This window comes from Chanodichthys erythropterus, chromosome 11, assembly GCF_024489055.1.
Source record: "Chanodichthys erythropterus isolate Z2021 chromosome 11, ASM2448905v1, whole genome shotgun sequence".
In the NCBI taxonomy this organism is placed as follows: Eukaryota; Metazoa; Chordata; class Actinopteri; order Cypriniformes; family Xenocyprididae; genus Chanodichthys; species Chanodichthys erythropterus.
In genome coordinates, this window is record NC_090231.1 from 2,185,497 (window position 1) to 2,204,594 (window position 19,098).

General features: G+C 34.6%; 2 protein-coding genes across 2 annotated transcripts; both read left to right on the forward strand.

Moving 5' to 3' along the window:
• Positions 1-8: 8 nt before the first annotated feature.
• cyld3 (cylindromatosis (turban tumor syndrome) 3) lies at positions 9-12,136 on the forward strand. The gene is made up of 16 exons (XM_067400941.1): positions 9-123; positions 410-611; positions 1,190-1,468; positions 3,374-3,742; positions 3,832-3,937; positions 4,143-4,645; positions 4,774-4,939; positions 6,382-6,523; positions 6,663-6,776; positions 6,882-6,973; positions 9,018-9,081; positions 9,254-9,476; positions 9,556-9,664; positions 10,933-11,051; positions 11,123-11,330; positions 11,413-12,136. Exons 2-16 carry the CDS (start codon positions 432-434, stop codon positions 11,595-11,597), a joined length of 2,859 nt encoding a protein of 952 aa, XP_067257042.1. The 5' UTR covers positions 9-123; positions 410-431; the 3' UTR covers positions 11,598-12,136.
• Positions 12,137-14,186: 2,050 nt separating this feature from the next.
• On the forward strand, positions 14,187-17,727 carry emc4 (ER membrane protein complex subunit 4). The gene is made up of 6 exons (XM_067400507.1): positions 14,187-14,362; positions 14,830-14,934; positions 15,050-15,164; positions 17,054-17,207; positions 17,284-17,444; positions 17,521-17,727. Exons 2-6 carry the CDS (start codon positions 14,831-14,833, stop codon positions 17,554-17,556), a joined length of 570 nt encoding a protein of 189 aa, XP_067256608.1. The 5' UTR covers positions 14,187-14,362; position 14,830; the 3' UTR covers positions 17,557-17,727.
• Positions 17,728-19,098: the final 1,371 nt, after the last annotated feature.

Genomic DNA, 19,098 nt, shown 5'->3' on the forward strand with positions numbered 1-19,098 from the left:
TTCAATCTGATTGGTCCACTCAGCCGTCCGTCATCTCGCTTCCTGCTTTGGTGAAAGTGAGGCATTATTGTGTTTTCGGAGCGATAAAGTGTCGCACTTTAAATCGAGGTGATGACTTTGTCGGTAAGTTAGCGTTTATTGTCCATTTTAACATGTATAAAATTAAAACGATATTTTAACTGAACAAATCAACAAATCAAACAGGAGGAAATGTTTTCGGTTCACTTTCCACGTAGTTTTTCAGTACAAAATAAAAGCGATTCGACTCAAACTTTGTTTTTATGGTCGACTGCTACTATTTGATTAAGTTTGTCAAATGAAATATGTTTTCTCTCCTCGATCGTGTTCTTTAATGGAATTGATTTAAATGTTATTTATTACTCGCTGTTCGTGTTTCGTGCACGCGCAGGTCCTGAGGTGTTCATATCACCATGTCCGGCGACGCGCATCACGGTAGGAGGCGACGACACCCCAAAATGTACATGTTCGCGTCCGACTATAAGGTGCAGGACCACCTGGAAGGAACCATTCGGCTGCAGCGGGGGCAGCTCTGTGTGGAGCAGGAGGGAGGAGGACACCGAGCTGGGAGAGGAGACTACCTGTGGGTGAAGGTGAGATAACTGTTTACACTTTATATCTCACTATTCTGAGGACAAAAGTCTGAATTAACGGTTAACTCGAAATTGTGAGAAAAAGTAGCAATTACTTATTTATATATTAAAAAACAATATTAAAATTAAGAGTTACAAGAAAAAAGTCAGAAATGTGAGAAGTTTTTTTTTCCATGGCAGAAATGAGCTTCCGTAGAGAAGTGACCACAAACACACTGTTTATCTGCCATTATCGCCTGAACATCATTCTGTGGTGTTCTTTTGTGTCACGGTCACGTGTTTTTGTTGTCGTGGATCAGCACAGACCTCAGAATGTGTTTTTTTCCTGTGGAGGAAGTTCTTAAAGGTGCCCTAGAGCCCTTTTTCACAAGGTGTAACGTTAATATAAGTCTAAGGTGTCTCCTGAATGTGTCTGTAAAGTTTCAGCTCAAAATACCCCATAGATTTTTTATTATTCAGTTTTTTAACTGCCTATTTTGGGGCATCATTATAAATGTGCCGATTCAGCGCGCTTCCCCATTAAATGCTCGCGCTCCCTGCCCACGAGGCACCTTTAAAGTGACATGACGTTTGTACAGGTGATTGATAATGGATCCGTGGTGAAGGTGGACCGGCAGGTGCTCAGTGAAGTCCCCTCGGATCTGGCTGGTCTGCTGGAGCCCGTCCCTGACCTGGACGTCCGTGTGAAGCTGCTGTCCCGGCCGCAGATCCTGCAGAGGTTTGCTGCTCTGGCGCTGGGCTCAGAGGTGCGGGTCTTCTGGAACCGCAGCCAATCAGAGCTCGCTGAGGCGGAGCTTCGTTTCCGTGGCCCCTTGACCAGAGGAAGCTCTGCTGTTTATTTCGGGGTTCAGCTGAAGGCAAGTCTGAGTGTCACAAGTGAACAGTACACTGCATAAAATAATATATATAAAACTATAAAAACAGGATACATTTACTTGAGAAAAATTCTGAGGTATTAAGATTAGAATATATAAGTATGTTAGAGAATATAAAAAGAATATTTTATTATTTTATTTTATAGTTTATTTATCTCACCCCATTGGCAATTTTTGATTTTTTTTCTTCCTTGTTTAAGCAAGTGTAAAGTAAAGTAAAGTTCAATTTATAAATAAATTAATGTAATGGAAAAATTAATTAATAATAATGCATAATAATAATAGTTAAAATTATAATACAGTGATAATCTTTTATAAAATATATAATATAATATATAAATTAAATGTGTGTGTATGTGTGTATATATATATATTTATATTAAGGCTGTCAAATGATTAATCGCGATTAATCGCATACAAAATAAAAGTTTGAGTTTGCCTAATATATGTGGGTGTACTGTGTGTAATATGTATATACAAATACACACAAATTAATCTATACATTTAAGAGAAATATGTTATTTATGTACAAAATATTTTTATTTATATATAATATAAATTACATAAAAATATAAATAAATAAATATTTCTCAAATACTTGAACGTGTTTTTATTTATATATACATAATAATTACACACAGTACACCCACAAATATTAGGCAAACTCAAACTTTTATTTTGTATGCGATTAATCGCGATTAATCGTTTGACAGCCCTAATATATATTAAAATTTGTATCGTTCATTTTAAATTTAATTATACATAAATAATTGTTTGCTTATGATGAATTATATAGATGTGTACTAAAAATGTTAAATGTATTTGACATATCTCTTCCTCTAATAAAATAATTTTATTTTTAAAAATCTGTAATGAAATATTTAGTTTTATTATATGAGTATTAAACTCAGTATTTATATTTATAATGCTTTATAAAAAGTCAAATAATAATGTATAATAATTATTAAAGTTATAATATTTATAATGATGCTTATTGTTAATAATAATAAATAAGCAATAAGCAAAAAAAATAAGCAAAGGAAATAATGAATTATAATAAAATGTTAATTTATATTTTTTATTAAATATAATATAATAAATCAATTAAATATGTATAATGATTCATAAATTTGTATTGTTCATAACAATTACATTTTTAAAATTAAATGTAATTATATATAAACAATTGTGTGTGTGTGTGTGTGTGTGTGTGTGTATATATATATATATATAATGAATTATACAGATATTTACTAAAATATATGAAAATTTTACATATCGCTTCCTCTAAATAATTTTTATTTATAAAAATCAGTATAATGACATATTTATATTTTTATAACCCAAAATGTTTATATATATGCCGATATTTGGTAGTACGATAATCATGATAATGAATATGCACGATATTGTTATCGTGGGCACTTCAAAATACCGTAAATAATAATTTATTACCAATTATTACAATTTTTATAATGCATTTAAGAATACTTTCCCCATCAACCGTATAAAATGCACAACACGGCTGTAATCTTTGTCAAAGGGACACACGCTCAGATGTAAACAAGCACAATGAGAAGCACATGGCTGAACGAGCAAAGGAGACTGAATGAAAGTGCACGTTCACTCTCTGACAGCAGAGGGCGCTGATGGAACAGCAGAAATGCAGCGGTTACCCCGGAATTATATCTTATATCTTGTCATATATTATTACCATTTTTTTAAAACTATAGTGAATAAACTATATTAATGATTGAAATGTTGTCTGAATAAATTTTGGTTTGACTGTGTGTATATATATGTATGAAATATGCTTTATATTATTCGTATTAAATACATTTTTCAGTTTCTCTCTGTCTGATGGTTGTGTTCTGTGGTTTCTCTCAGGGATGGGCAGCAGGCCGCGGCAAATCTAATGGCAACTACAAAGGGCATCAGTTGTTCACGTGTCCAGAAGCTTGCGGCCTCTTCCTCCCGGTCAGTGAGCTCTCGCTCCCTCGATCGTCACGAGGCGGCAGTTCCGGCGACCACGATCGCCATCCGCACCAGTCCAACCAGACACCAAACAACGGCGTCAGTCCGGTGAACATCCTGTCCCGCGCGGCAGAGTCCGCGGTCCTCTGCTCTCCGCCGCCGCTCGCTGTCGGACAGAGAGTCTGTTTCACACTGGACGAGTCCATCCATCGGGGAACCGTGCAGTTCTGCGGGCCCTTGCCCAATCGGGGCGGCTCCGCAGTTTGTGTGGGAGTTTTACTGGTGAGCGTTCGTCAAGTTAAATGTAAAGTTCATTGTTAGAAAGGTGTCCGTGTTTCTTACTGTGTCATGTGTGTGGTTTGTGTGTTTAGGATCAAGCAGTGGGGACATGGGATGGAAGTTATAAAGGCACCAAACTGTGCTCCATCCCATCGCCTGAGTATGGGGCTTTACTTCCTCTTTCCAAAGTAACCCCAGGTAACATCACACATTTCACTGTATATCCACATAGAAAACAGCATTATAAAAATATCTCACTTTTACTGTATTTTTGATCAAATAAACAAGTCTTGGTGAGCAGAAGTAAATGAGTTTCAGTTTGGACACATTATTCCTGTTAAAACCAAAGGCTAGAATATCTTACATAATCTATATATATTTTTTTATGTTTTTTGTTTCACAGAAAGTAGATCTGAACGGTCTCCTCTGGCAGTAACCAATCCCAAACTGCTTCCTAAACTGCAGGTGTTGCCCAATAAAACCGCCCTTCAGCCTCCGTCGCCCACCCACAGCAGAGAGCCGGCGCAGACGCCCTCAGACCGACCCCTCATCCAAGCGGCCATGCTGGTGACGGCGAAAAAAGCCCTCCAGCCTCCGTCCTCCACCGTCCCTAAAGCCGCTCTGAAACCTCCTCCGCTCACTACGCCCAAACCTGCTCTGCAACCTCCCGCCGTCCCGCCCACCAAACCCCAGGCCCCGCCCACATCCCCACTCACTGACCACTCGCGCTCTTCAAACGGATTCCACAACCTCCCCTCTCCACCAATCGCAGAGCAGAAGGCGGAGTTTGGCAGGTGGTTAGAGGTGGGGTCCATGGTGGAAGTCAATGACCCGCCCCTTTTCGGAGTGATTCGCTGGATTGGACAGATCGGCGGCGTCTCGGAGCCGGTCGCTGGAATTGAGCTGGTACACAAACAACTAATTTAATTTAACAAAAAAGAAATATATCTATAATAATAATTTAATAGTTTGCAATATAAATAAGAATTATTGTTATTAATAAATATATTTAACGTGTTTTATGTTGAAAACAGGATCAGGAGTTGTCCGCCGCCACGGATGGCAGTTACCTCGGTGAGCGTCACTTCCGCTGTCCTGCCAACAAAGGGCTGTTCGTCAAACTGAGGAACTGCAGACGCGACTCCAGGTTTCCCGAGCCTGAACTGCCCATTAATCAGGTCGATCGCTGCAACTCTATAGGTGCGTTCATGTTCGTGGAGCTGATCTGATTTATGTGGCGCTCAACACGATGGACACTGTTTCAAAACCGCTTTAAAATATTGATTATTACATATATTAATTATTTATTATTGTAATGCAGTAATATAGAAATGCACAATATGTTATATATACTATAAAGCATAAGAATGCATAAAATTGATAAATATATAATAGTTGCTAAAAAACATAATGCAGGAATAATGTCTTAAATTCTTTAAAAAAAAAAAATATTGCAGCAATAATTCTTTAAGTAAGCAGTTTAATTTTTAAAATGCTTTAATATTTATGAAAAATTCATAATAATACATGAAAATACCAAATTATAAACTGCAACAATGTCTTAAATTCTGTAATGATGTCCTTATTTAACAATTTAATTAAAAGAAAATTATGCCTTTATATATTTGGCCATAATGTATAATAATACATAAAATTACAAAATTTATAATAATGCACATAACTACATTTATTCATTTAGCAGACTCTTTTATTCAAAACAACTTACAAAAAATATTACAGCAATAATGTCTTAAATTCGATAAGGTCTTCATTTAGCAATTACATTTAATAAAGTGATAATATTTATGCATAACCTATAATAATAATGCATATAATTGCAAAACATATAATAATGAATATTATTGCATTAATTTAACAGATGTTTCAATCCGAATTGTGCAGCAATAATTCATTAAGGTCCTCATTAAGAAATTTAATTTAAAATGCCTTAATATTTATGCATAATCCATAATAATGCTTAAAATTTTCTAAAATATATAATATTGCATATTATTACTGCAAAAAAATATTGCAGCAATGTCTTAAATTCTTTAATGTCCTCATTTAGTTATTTAATTAAAAGAAAAGTATGCCTTAATATATTTATAATACATAATGCATAATAATACATAAAATGGCAAAATATATAATAACAATGCATACTATTACTGCAAAAATATTACAGCAATGATGGCTTACATTTTTAAGGTCCTCAGTTAGCAGTTTAATTAAAAAATATGCTTTAATTTTTTTGCATAATCCATGATAATGCATGCATTAATGCACATTATTACAGCAAAAATATTACATCAGTAATGTCTTAAATTCTGTAATGATGTCCATATTTAGCAATTTAAGGTAAATATGCCTTATTATATTTATAAATAATGCATAATAATACATAAAATGGCAAAATATATAATAATGCACATTATTAAATTTACATTTATTCATTTAGCAGATTCTTTTATCCAAAGCGACTTACAAAAATATTGCAGCAAAATACATGTAAGGTCTTAATTCAGCAATTTATTCAAAAGAAGATTATTTTTTAATATATATGTATTGCACATTGATATCATGTATGTGTGTGTGTGTGTGTGAGCGTGATCAGAAGATCTAACAGTGAGTGTGTGTCTCAGCGTTTGCGAACTGGAGCAGTGAGCGTGTGGAGGAGAACACTCCTCCTGTGTCGGGTCTGGACGCCCGGCTGACCTACGAAGGCTTCAAGAAGGGCATTCAGGGTCACCTGAACTCCTGCTACCTGGACGCGTCTCTCTTCAGGTACACACACCTCCACTGGCTAAAACATGTAACAGCTTGACGGAGTGAATTTGGCACCAAAGGTCATCAGAAAATGCACAATAATGTAAAATAGCAGCTAGTTTCAGGTTGTGTGTCTAATGCTCTGGTGTGTTCTCAGCATGTTCTCGTGCTGCAGCTCGTTTGATTGGCTCTTGTTCTGGCCCACGGGACCCGCCAACAGTAAAAGCGCTCAGGATCTGCTGCGCTGTGAGATCGTCAATCCTCTACGCAGGTGAGAGTCATACCGCACACGTGTAAACCTGTATATTTGAATTTAAAATAAATCAGACGGATGAAAACGCCATCACGGGATGCTGTGAATGTGTGTTTTCTGCAGGTACGGCTACGTGTGCGCCAGTAAAACCATGGCTTTACGCAAACTTCTGAAAGCAGAGACGGCAGATTCTGGATTTACCAACGAGGAGAAAGGTGTGTGTGATAGAGAGCATGAGGAAAAGAGCAAGTCTTTTAACTTTGAAATGCATCAGAGCTGATCGTAAATGAGCCGTTTGATCTGATCATTATCAGTCTCCTGTAAACCTGCTGTTCAAGTCGCCTTTATTTATACAGTGCTTTATACAAAACAGACTGTGTCAAAGCAGCTTTACAGTCATAACAGGAGAATGATTCAATGAGCTTCATATAGACCGAGAGAAAAACATTGATATACGAATAAAAAATGTATGTGGGCCATTGGTGCAAACTGCTTCCACAACCAAAAACACATTTAAAAAGCATTTAAGTATTCAAATGTTAGATGTTTACTAAGATCCGTCTATTATCTATTGAATCCCACAATCATATTTCAAACATCAGTAAGATTAATATATATAAAATCATCATTTATTGGGTACTTTCAATTGGGAGGAGTCTGTCCCGAACCCTGACCGCTAAATTTCAACTTTTGAAAATGATATTAAAAATAATTTTTGTAATTCGATTCATTGTTGTTTTTAAAAAAATATATATTTCATTTTTTTTATTTTTTTTTATTGAAGTTTAAAAAAATATATATATTTTTAAATCATGAAACTATGTAAAAAATGTGTCCCTCATGTTCATGTCACGACCGAAACAGAGTCTGAGACTGATTTTAACACACTTCAGGAGATATTCCTGTGTTCCTCATCATTTCATCTTTCTGAGTTAAATGTGTTCAGAAGGAGCTTTAAGGAACGTCACTAACAAACACCTTTTTCTGAAATTAAGCAAACTTTTTTGGGTGTTTATTCTATAAAATGTAGTTTTTTCAACTGTTCAGAGCTGTGTTAAATAACCATGTGCTGATCATCATCTTTGAGCGGCTCAAAAATGTCTAAAATTGTCTCTACCGAAACTTCACCACATGTGCCGGTAGTGACATGATTGTTTTGGTAGTGACAAAGGAACATAAAATCATTTATTTGGGCAAATAAACACAGTTTTAGTACAGTTACGCAGATCATTAGTGTTTTAATATGTTTTAGTATGTGAATTAAATCCGGTCATGTGATGTGGTCACTACCAGAACATTACTGTCACTACTGAAACATGGATGTTTTGTCAGAAATAAAGTATATTGAATGATCAACTCAGATGTTATTATAGTGTTTGGTTCAAACTAATGAATCCTTCACAACTTTTACAAAGAAAGATTGGATTCAAAATACAACAAATCTCATAAATTACACTTGAAATATTGATAAAATTGTAATTGTTATTGATTTACCTGTGAAAACTTTTTAATAAAATAGCAAAAAATATATTTCCAATGTAGATGTAAACAAAATCCCAACAGGTCAATGTAACTCTTCTTATTAAATTATTTATTATTGTGTTTCGGTGGTGACAAATTTAGGAAGATAAAAAATACTCCAAAACTTTCTAAAAATACAATATGAGAATTAACTGCTCAATTACTATAAATGTGTAGCTTGGATATTATACAATTTTCATACATACAAAATTTGTGGAAAAAGACTATATATTTATGGATTCAGTGCTGATATTTATGAAAACATTTATAAAAAAATCTGGTAATTTCATCCTGAAGTTCTTTCCATATTTCACCTGCTTATGATTTCATTAATGTTTTATCATTTTTTTAATATATAATTAAGTAATTATGCTTGTATATTCTGTCACACACACATATAGACATTGGCATTTTCATATAGTTTTAAAGATTCACTATATACTGTTAGTGGCTTCTTTATTTAATACATGTGACACGTGTTGACAGTATAATTATTTGACCTTAAATCAGTCTGAAATCGTCCTGTAATCTTAATTTGTTAATTTATTGAAGTGAACAGATTAATAATGATGCTCTGTTGTACATAATACTGAGAAATTATCTTACTTTTCCAGTTCTCAAGCATCTGTGAGCTTCACTCATTTAACAGCTGGTGTGTGTGTGTGTGTGTGTGTGTGTGCGTGTGTGTGTGTGTGTGTGTGTGTGTGTGTGTGTGTGTGTGTGTGTGTGTGTGTTCAGATCCGGAGGAATTCCTCAACCAGCTTTTCCTGCTTCTCCGGGTTGAACCACTTCTGAAGATCAGGTGACCATCCATCCATCCGTCTGTCTGTGTCTCTATTTAATTAATTCCTGCCCAAAATAAAGGGGCGGGGCCTGGTTGAGTTGGTGAACTGGCGGTTATGGTAAGGGGCGGGGCATTTCCCAAACACCAATCATGATGGTGGATGTGTGTGTGTGTGTGTGTGTGTGTGCAGGTCTGTGAGTCAGAAGCCGCAGGAGTGTTTCATCTATCAGCTCTTCCCTCCGTCTGTCTCGGCGTCTCCGGCGTCTCCTCTCGTCTCTCCGGTGTCCGTGTGCGCGTCTCCGCCCCTCTCCCCGATCCCGCTCTCGTCTCCGGCCGCGGCGCTGCAGCGCGTGGCGAGCGTTCAGGCGCTGCTGGAGTCGTCCTTCATGCACTCGGGCCTGAAGCTCACAGAGGTGACGCACAGGTTCACATCCTCACACGTGTTATTGTCTCTGTCGAGAGCGAATCTCTGGAGCGTCTCTGTTTCCTCAGGCTCCGTCCTGTCTGCCGCTCCTCATGCCCAGATTCGGCAAAGAGTTCAAGATGTTTGACGCCATTCTGCCCTCGCTGACCCTCGACGTCACTGACCTGCTGGATGAGGGTGAGCGCCACTTTATTTATCTTTATAAAGTGATCAATCATCATCATTATTTATGATTATATATATTTTTAAAATTAATCAATATTTGTATTTCTTCATTCATATTCTTTAGTATATATTTGTACATTCATACATTTTATATAATTTATTTTTTTAATTTGTTTATTATTTATTCATAATCATTTCTCCATGTTCACATATATATAATGTGTTATGAAATATTTTTGTTTTTTACTGTTCATTTTCACTCATTGATTATTTTCCCCCATTATTTTTTCCCCATTTCAATAATTAATTTTTATATAAAATAAATAATTATTTATTTACTTTATAATTTTATTATCATGTTTTTTATTTAATATTTTTATTTCTTCATTGTTATTCTTTAGTATATTATGCATTTATTTAATAGTAAATGTATATAATAAAAACATTTTGATTTTTATTTATTTAAAAAAAATATTTGTTTATTATTTAGTCAGTTAATTAGTTAGTTAATTGTTCTATTCATTGACTCGTATAAGAATAAAATATTTTTTGTTAGTTTTTATTTGTTTGTTATTTATTCATTATATTTATTATATTTATTTTTATCATTTGGTTGTCATGGTTTTATTTTTTTAATTTCAATTACCTTTATTTTTTATTGTTATTCTTTAGTATATTATGCATTTATTTTATAGTAAATTTATATAATGAAACCATTTTTCTTTTATTCCATATATTTTATTTTTGTTATTATTTATTTAAAATATTTTAGTTATTATTTATTCATAATCATTCATACATTTTGATTATTCTATTCATTGACTCATATAAAAATACAATATTTTTGTTAGTTTTTAAATATTTTTTATAAATCTAAATATTCATTTTCATTCATTGATTTTTTCCCCCATTATTTTTTCACCATTTTATATATTTTTATTTAATATTTATTTTATAGTTTTTCATGTTTTATTCGATATTTATTTAGTATTTTATTGTCGTATTTTTATTTAATATTTATTTATTATTTTATTTATTTTATCATTTTATTGACATTTTTATTTAATATTTATTTAATATTTTTATTTCAATTACCTTTATTTCTTGATTGTTGTTTATTATGTATTTATTATATAATAAATGCATATAAATTGGATAAATAAAGGTATAAATGTTTATTTAGAAATATTTTATTTCATTTTTTTTTTATTGTTTTAAGAATTTGTTTTAAAATATATTAATGTATTATTTTTCATCACTGTTAATTGCTTTGTGTGTAGCTCTGCGTCAGTGCAGTATCTGTCAGTCGGTGGCGCAGTGGGAGTGTCTTCAGTGTTACGAGGATGTTGACATCACACCCGGCCAGTTAAAGCAGTACTGCAGCACCTGTAACACACAGGTAAACACACACACACACACGCGATGTGACAGCTACACACACACCGCTCACGTGACGCGTGTCTCCAACAGGTTCACACACACAAGAAGCGGCAGACGCACAAGCCGACGCAGATCAGAGTGCCGCGGGGCTCGTGGGAAGGGCCGGTTCACGGGGCCCGGCAGCGCATGGATCTGTTCGCCGTCACCTGCATCGAGACCAGCCACTACGTGAGCTTCGTCAGACACGGCCCCGAACCCACGGACTGGCTCTTCTTCGACAGCATGGCCGACAGAGAGGGTAACGCTTCGCTTGAGTTCGGTGATGTTCACGTTCTTTCTGTTTCCTTCATGTGTGTGTGTGTGTGTGTGTGTGTGTGCAGGAGGAGAGAACGGCTTCAATGTGCCGCAGGTGCGAGCGTGTCCCGAGGTGGGCCGTTACCTGAGTCTGTCCGCGGACGAGTTCGCTCGACTCGACGCCGCCTCGCTCCGAGATCCCGTCCGCCGCTTACTGTGTGACGCGTACATGTGTCTGTACCACTGTCCTGAGCTCAGCCTCTACAAATGAGAGTGTGTGTGTGTGTGTGTGAGAGTGTGTGTGTGTGTGTGTGTGTGTGTGAGAGAGTGTGTGTGTGTGTGTGTGAGAGTGTGTGTGTGTGAGAGTGTGTGTGTGTGTGTGTGTAGGTGTGTGTGTGTGTGAGAGTGTGTGTGTGTGAGTGTGTGTGTGTGAGAGAGTGTGTGTGTGTGTGTGTGTGTGTGTGTGTGTGTGTGTGAGAGAGTGTGTGTGTGTGTGTGTGTGTGTGTGAGAGAGTGTGTGTGTGTGTGTGTGTGTGTGTGTGTGTGTGTGTGTGTGTGTGTGTGTGTGTGTGTGTGTGTGTGTGTGTGTGTGTGTGTGTGTGTGTGTGTGTGTGTGTGTGTGTGTGTGTGTGTGTGTGTGTGTGTGTGTGTGAGAGAGTGTGTGTGTGTGTGTGTGTTTCACAAGAGGAAAGCATGAAACTGTAAATAGTTATATTTGAAAAGATGTCTTAGTTTTAACACAGTATATGTATGATTACAAATGTAAATGTTTACTTTTATAAAACTAATCATGAAGTGTATCCCGTCTTTTGTCGTTTTATCTTCTCTGATGGAAAAAAAACCCTTTTACTTTAAGGATATTATTATCAAAACAACTTACAAATAATCAAAATTATTATTTTAAATGATTATTTTATGTAATTATTTTTCTTATTTGATTATTTTATTAATAACATACTGTTTTATAAAGTAAAGTTTTTGTTTAGTAAAATACAAATAAAAGTAAAAAATAATATCTAAATATCAATATATTCAGTTTTGGCATTTAAAAAATAAATATTTAGTTTTAGAGAAAAAATATTAGATTAATAAAAGGTTTTTAATAAAACATTAAAAAGTAATGTTTTTATTTATTAAAATCATAAATACATAAATAATACAAATAAACGTTTAAAAAAAATCTAAATGTCCAGTTTTAGCATTTAAAAATACAAATTTAGTCTTGGAGAGAAATGTTAAAAATTATTAATTTGCATATTTATTGGGCGTCCATCAGTGAAATGTGTATATAATATATTGACTATAGATGATGGGCATCAATACTACAATACAAAATAGTAAAATATTTAAATAATATCTAAATATCTTAATATTTATTAAAAAAAATAAAGACAAACATTATTTGTCTGTATATAATAGTCGGCATTCTTTTTTATTAATAGCATATAAACAAAATAGGCATTGAACAAACAATATTAACAATTCTCAAAGGCAGGCAGTTGCAATTACAATATGTAACAATGAAGTTTTACATAAAATTTACAGTCGTAAAGGGCAATGAAGAACAAAAAATAAAAAAATACAGTAAAATTAATAATAATAATAATAATAAAAAGCATTTATAGAAAAGTTTTTACAATAGGTAGCAATGAGTTATAGGGCACTTAGCTCTAGTAGCCTTTTCTTTTGAAAGGGCATCAAGAGAAGCCGAGAATTAACAATTTTAAGTTCGTTATAAAAGTGAGGAAAGGTTTTCAGAAGTCTACACTTATGAATGAAATATTTAGCAACTTCAAAAAGGTTGTTACTCAAGTAATGTTGTGAACAATCTTTATTAAGCACACCAAACTGAATTTTTACACATTACACATGACATTTCACTGCACAACTGAGACCAAAACAACTCTGAATAATTACAATAAAAAATATAAATATGTTCAGTGGTTTCAATATCAATTTCACAGAACTGAGGAGAGTTTTCTCCACTATCAGATTTTGATTTGAGGAATTTAGATGGATATATGTCATTTATTATTTTAAAATGAAGTTCTTTCATTTTAGGGAGACTTGGAAAGGTAAGATAATTCAGTCTCATTTCCTTCACCTCTTTAGGGTTAAAATCTTTGAAAACATAATATCGTTTAATTCGATTTGGATGAAGTTTATCAATGAAAACACTTCTTATATGTTTGTTGTTGCATTTATGATCCCTAATAAAGACAAGGAGTTGGGAGAGAGTAATGTGAAAGAATCCCTTTTACTAATAATAGCATGTTTTTGGTCTGGCATTTACAACTCTTTAGGATGACAGACAAACCCATGATTTAAACAAAAATCACTGTAACTGAGAACATTACCACAGTCCATCATGTGCAATATGGAAGAAATGTTATATTGAAACCAGTTTTCATAAAATAAAGATTTGTTATGGTGCAAAATAAAACTATTGTTCCAAATACAAGTTTTGTGTGGACTAAAGTTGTGAGAAAATGCTCATTTCCAAACACAGGAGATCTTTTTGATGGAAAGCAGACAATTTAAGAGGTAATTTGGACAAATCAAAGTCACAACTAATTAAAAATTACAAGCCACCTACTTTCCCAAATACTGAAGAAGAGACAGTAAACCATAAGCAGTTTAGTTTTTAAAACACTATTCATTATTTCCAAGTCAATAATATTTAATAACTAAATAATTTTTGTGAATATAGTGATGCTTATTTTTCAAAATAAAGTTAAATAATGCAGTATTACATTCTTTTAGTAAGTTTAGTCAATAAAACTCTTCCAAAAATTGAGATATCTCTCTTTGTATCCAGTTATTGAGAATATCGATCAGTGACGTTCGTTCCGGCTGGAGCGTCATCTCGGCGGGGACGGAAGTGCTGCTGTCCGCATGACGTCATCTGCAGGTTCCTGTGCAGAGCAGCAGCGCTTCTGATAGTGAATTATTTCATTTTTCTTCATCATATCTGAATCAGTCTGATCTTTGACTGCTCTAGATCAACATCCAGTTATTCTCGACGAGCTTCTGAAGGTGAGAGTCTGACGATCATCGACATCAGCATTATTTCGACAATACAGCGCTCTCATTGTTAATTAAAACACTATATAAAACATACTATATATAAATATATTATTCTAAGACCAAACGTCAATATATTGGCTATGTTCCTGCATATTTATTTTTATCCAAATTTTGCGTTAATTAACTTAATACTGTTTGGATCGAGAATATTTGTATTCTGGCCCTTATTTATGAACATTATAACGAAACAAACATGGTGTCACTCACAAATCATCAAAAATACTGCTTCTTATTTGATTATTTATTAATAACATGTAATATTATTGGTTTAGTAATATAATACAAAGTAAATATTTAAATAATATCTAAATAAATCTAAAATATATTTGATTTTGCAGTTTAAAGTCTTAGAAATTATTGAAATTAAAAAATATATATATTAAGTTTCATAATTGGGTGTCTGTTGCTGCTCTCAGGATGACGTCACCAGGCGGTCAGGGGGGCGGAGCTCTGTCGACGAGGGGCGGAGCCGCGACCAAGAGGATGAAGTGGGCCATAGAGCTGAGTCTGGGCAACAGCAGGTGCTTCAACACGCTACACCACGGTAACGCCAGGGCAACCGCATAGCAACGCCCTGGCAACCGTGCTGAGTTTAACACGCGCAAACAGATTTCAGGAAACTCTTTGTGTCTGCAGGAGTCGCAGTGACAGGCAGAGTAAAGACGGAGATGTCATGTATCCAGTGGGATACTCCGATAAACCCGTCCCGGACACCAGCGTACAGGAAGCCGACCGCAATCTGGTGGAGAAGGTGAGTGTGTCCTATACTCTATCTGTCTGTCATGCTAACAGAGTGCTAAATCATGCTAGGAACATGTTAGGAATATGTTAATTCATGCTAGAAACATACTAAGTCATGCTAGCAATGCGTTAATTCATGTTAGAAACGTGAAAACCTGCTAACAATGTGTTAATATATGTTAGAAACGAGATGATCATGTCAGCAGGATGTTAAATCATGTTAGCAATGTTACATCATGCTAGCAACGTTAAAACATGTAAGATAAATCATGCTAGCAATGCGTTAATTCATGTTAGAGACATGTTAACAAAGTGCAAAGTGCTATCAGCATGTTAAAACATGTTATCAATGTGTTAAATCATGCTAGAATCATGCGAAAACAGGATAATGGTGTGCTAATTCTTGCTAGAAACATATCAAATCATATTAGCAGCTTGCTAAATTGTGTTAACAATGTGTTAATTAATGCTAGAAACATGTTACATCATGCTAGCAGCGTGTTAAATCGTGTTAGCAATGTGTTACATCATGCTAGCAAACGATAAATAATGCCAGCAATGTGCTAAATCATGCTAGCAAATTACTAATTCATTTTAGAAACATGCTTGCAGCATGTTAAATTATGCTAGCAACATGTTAAACATTAAATCATGTCAGCAGCGTGTTAAAACATGTTAACAATGTGTTAATTCATGTTAGAAATATGCAAAAACATGGTAATGGTGTGTTAATTCATGCTAGAAACATGATAATCATGCTAGCAGCGTGTCAAATCATGTTATCAATGTGTTACATCATGCTAGCAATTTACTAATTCATTTTAAAAACATGTTTGTATGATAAATAATGTTAGCAACATGTTAAACATGCTTAATCATGTTAGTAGCATGTTAGCAATCTGTTACATCATGCTAGCAACTTTAAAACATGTAAGCTAAATCCTGCTAGCAATGCGTTAATTCGTGTTAGAAACATGTTAACAAAGTGCAAAGTGCTATCAGCATGTTAAAACATGTTATCAATGTGTTAAATCATGCTAGAAACATGCGAAAACAGGATAATGGTGTGTTAATTCTTGCTAGAAACATATCAAATCATATTATCAGCGAGCTAAATCGTGTTAGCAATGTGTTACATCATGCTAGCAACGATAAATAATGCCAACAATGTGCTAAATCATGCTAGCAAATTACTAATTCATTTTAGAAACATGCTTGCAGGATGTTAAATTATGCTAGCAACATGTTAAACATTAAATCATGTCAGCAGCGTGTTAATTCATGTTAGAAATATGCAAAAACATGGTAATGGTGTGTTAATTCATGCTAGAAACATGATAATCATGCTAGCAGCATGTCAAATCATGTTATCAATGTGTTACATCATGCTAGCAATTTATTAATTCATTTTAAAAACATGTTTGTACGATAAATAATGTTAGCAACATGTTAAACATGCTTAATCATGTTAGTAGCATGTTAGCAATCTGTTACATAATGCTAACAATGATAAAATATGCCAGCAATGTGTTAATTCATGTTAGAAAACATGATAATCATGCTAGCAATTTACTTATTCATTTTAGAAACATGCTTGCAACATGTTAAACATGCTAAATCATGTTAGCAGTGCGTTAGAACGTTAACATTTTATTGACTGAGTAAACCCTTCAAAACTTTTCAAACTTTCCACACATTTCTATAATTTTATATATAAATAAATGATGGATAATTAAGAGGTAAATGTTGTCAAACTACAAAATGTTATAGAATAAATATGGAAACACAATCTAGTACATTAATTTCATTGTAAACAGCTGCAGCACTGCGTGTGTGTGTGTGTGTGTGTGTGTGTGTGTGTGTGTGTGTGTGTGTGTGTGTGTGTGTGTGTGTGTGTAGAGATGCTGGGACGTGGCTCTGGGACCGCTGAAGCAGATTCCCATGAACCTCTTCATCATGTACATGTCTGGAAACACCATCTCCATATTCCCCATCATGATGGTGTGTATGATGGCGTGGAGACCCATCCAGGCGCTCATGTCCATGTCAGCCAGTGAGTATCCGCCTCTCTGCAGTCTTCCTGTCGTAGTTCATATCCTCTCACGCTCATTCATCGTGTTTGTCTGAAGCGTTCAAGCTGCTGGAGAGCTCGAGTCAGCAGTGGCTGCAGGGTTTGGTGTATCTCATCGGAAACCTGCTCGGCTCCGCCCTCGCCATCTATAAGTGTCAATCAATGGGGCTCCTCCCAACACACTCCTCTGATTGGCTGGCGTTCATAGAGCCGCCTCAGGTACGTGAATAATACATGAGGCTGTGTTCATATTCACATACATGTGCTTTCTGACCTGTGTCTGTTTTGTCCACAGAGATTGGAGATCATGGGCGGAGGAATGGTCATGTGACACACTCACTCACTCACACACACACACGCGCTGCATATGTAACATTAACATTTTTAACCCCACACACTGATAATTAAGTTATACTTTGTAATTTGTGTTTAACGGAGATCTTTTATGTTTTTTGTTCTGTTTAGTGCTTCAAATTAATAAAGTTTGTTTAATGTTTTGCTGCTTGGATGTGGAAATATGGACTTTTTACTTCACTTTTGACTGTTGAATTTTGATTTAAAGGTTTAGTTCACTTTCAAATAAATTTTCCTGATAATTGACTCACCCCCATGTCATCCAAGATGTTGATGTCTTTCTTTCTTCAGTCGAAAAGAAATGAAGGTTTTTGATGAAAACATTCCAGGATTATTCTCCATATAGTGGACTTCACTGGAGCCCAAACGGTTGAAGGTCAAAATTACAGTTTCAGTGCAGCTTCAAGGAGCTTAAAACGATACCAGACGAGGAATAAGAGTCTTATCTAGAGAAACGTGTGTTTATAAAGCATATACAGTTGTATTTGTTTAGAAAATGAGCGATGGTTTCTCTAGATAAGACTCTTATTCCTCGTCTGGTATCGTTTAAAGCCTCGTTTTGACCTTCAACCGTCTGGGGTCCATTGAAGTCCACTATATGGAGAAAAATCCTGAAATGTTTTCATCAAAAACTTTAATTTCTTTTCGACTGAAGAAAGAAAGACATGAACATCTTGGATGACATGGGGGTGAGTAAATTATCAGGAAAAGTTTATTTAAAAGTGAACTAATCCTTTAAGTGAATTATTTGTCATTGATGTTTAGGTTATTATAAAACAAAAAACGCATCATATTTCACCCTGAATGCAAATGAGGAAACCATAAGAATGATATTAAAAAGTATTTTAATATAAAATTTTAGCTTAAAATAAATATATATCTACATTAATAGTGAATTATTCATAATTTAATTCAGTTTTATTAATAAATAGTCATATTCCACCCCAAATGCAAATGAGAAAACAATAAGAACTTTTTTGCATATTAAAATGTAATATAAAAGTGTAGCTTAAAAGGATATGTAAATGTAGCTGCGAGCAGTATTTATCGGGGTTCAAGCGCTTTAAGGCCTTTAAGCATGTAAGAAGGTATTATATTTCATTAGGTAATCATATGTTCACCTAATTTTGTGAGTTTTTGTTTTGGATTTATTGGCTTTTGAGTACATTTTGTCACACCCATTTTCTAAATGACCCTGATTTTGGTAATATTTTATATTAGTTTAATATATTTTGATAATTATTGACCAGAGAATTTTACTGTTGTGGTTTTATTTAGTTTTATCGAAAAACCTAGGACTAGTTTGTGAAAGTTAGTTTTTGAAATAATCTCCAATATCTAATGATTGATTCGATGGACAGTGGCGGTCCTAGAGGCAAAGTTGCTCAGAATGTGGGCGTGTGCGAAAAATTGAGTGATACACAATCCTTTACGCATGTGAAAAACACAAAGTCAACCCCTAGAGGTTGATTTCTATTGAATTTCTCACAGGCCTCTAGGGTTGCAAGTAAAACAGGCC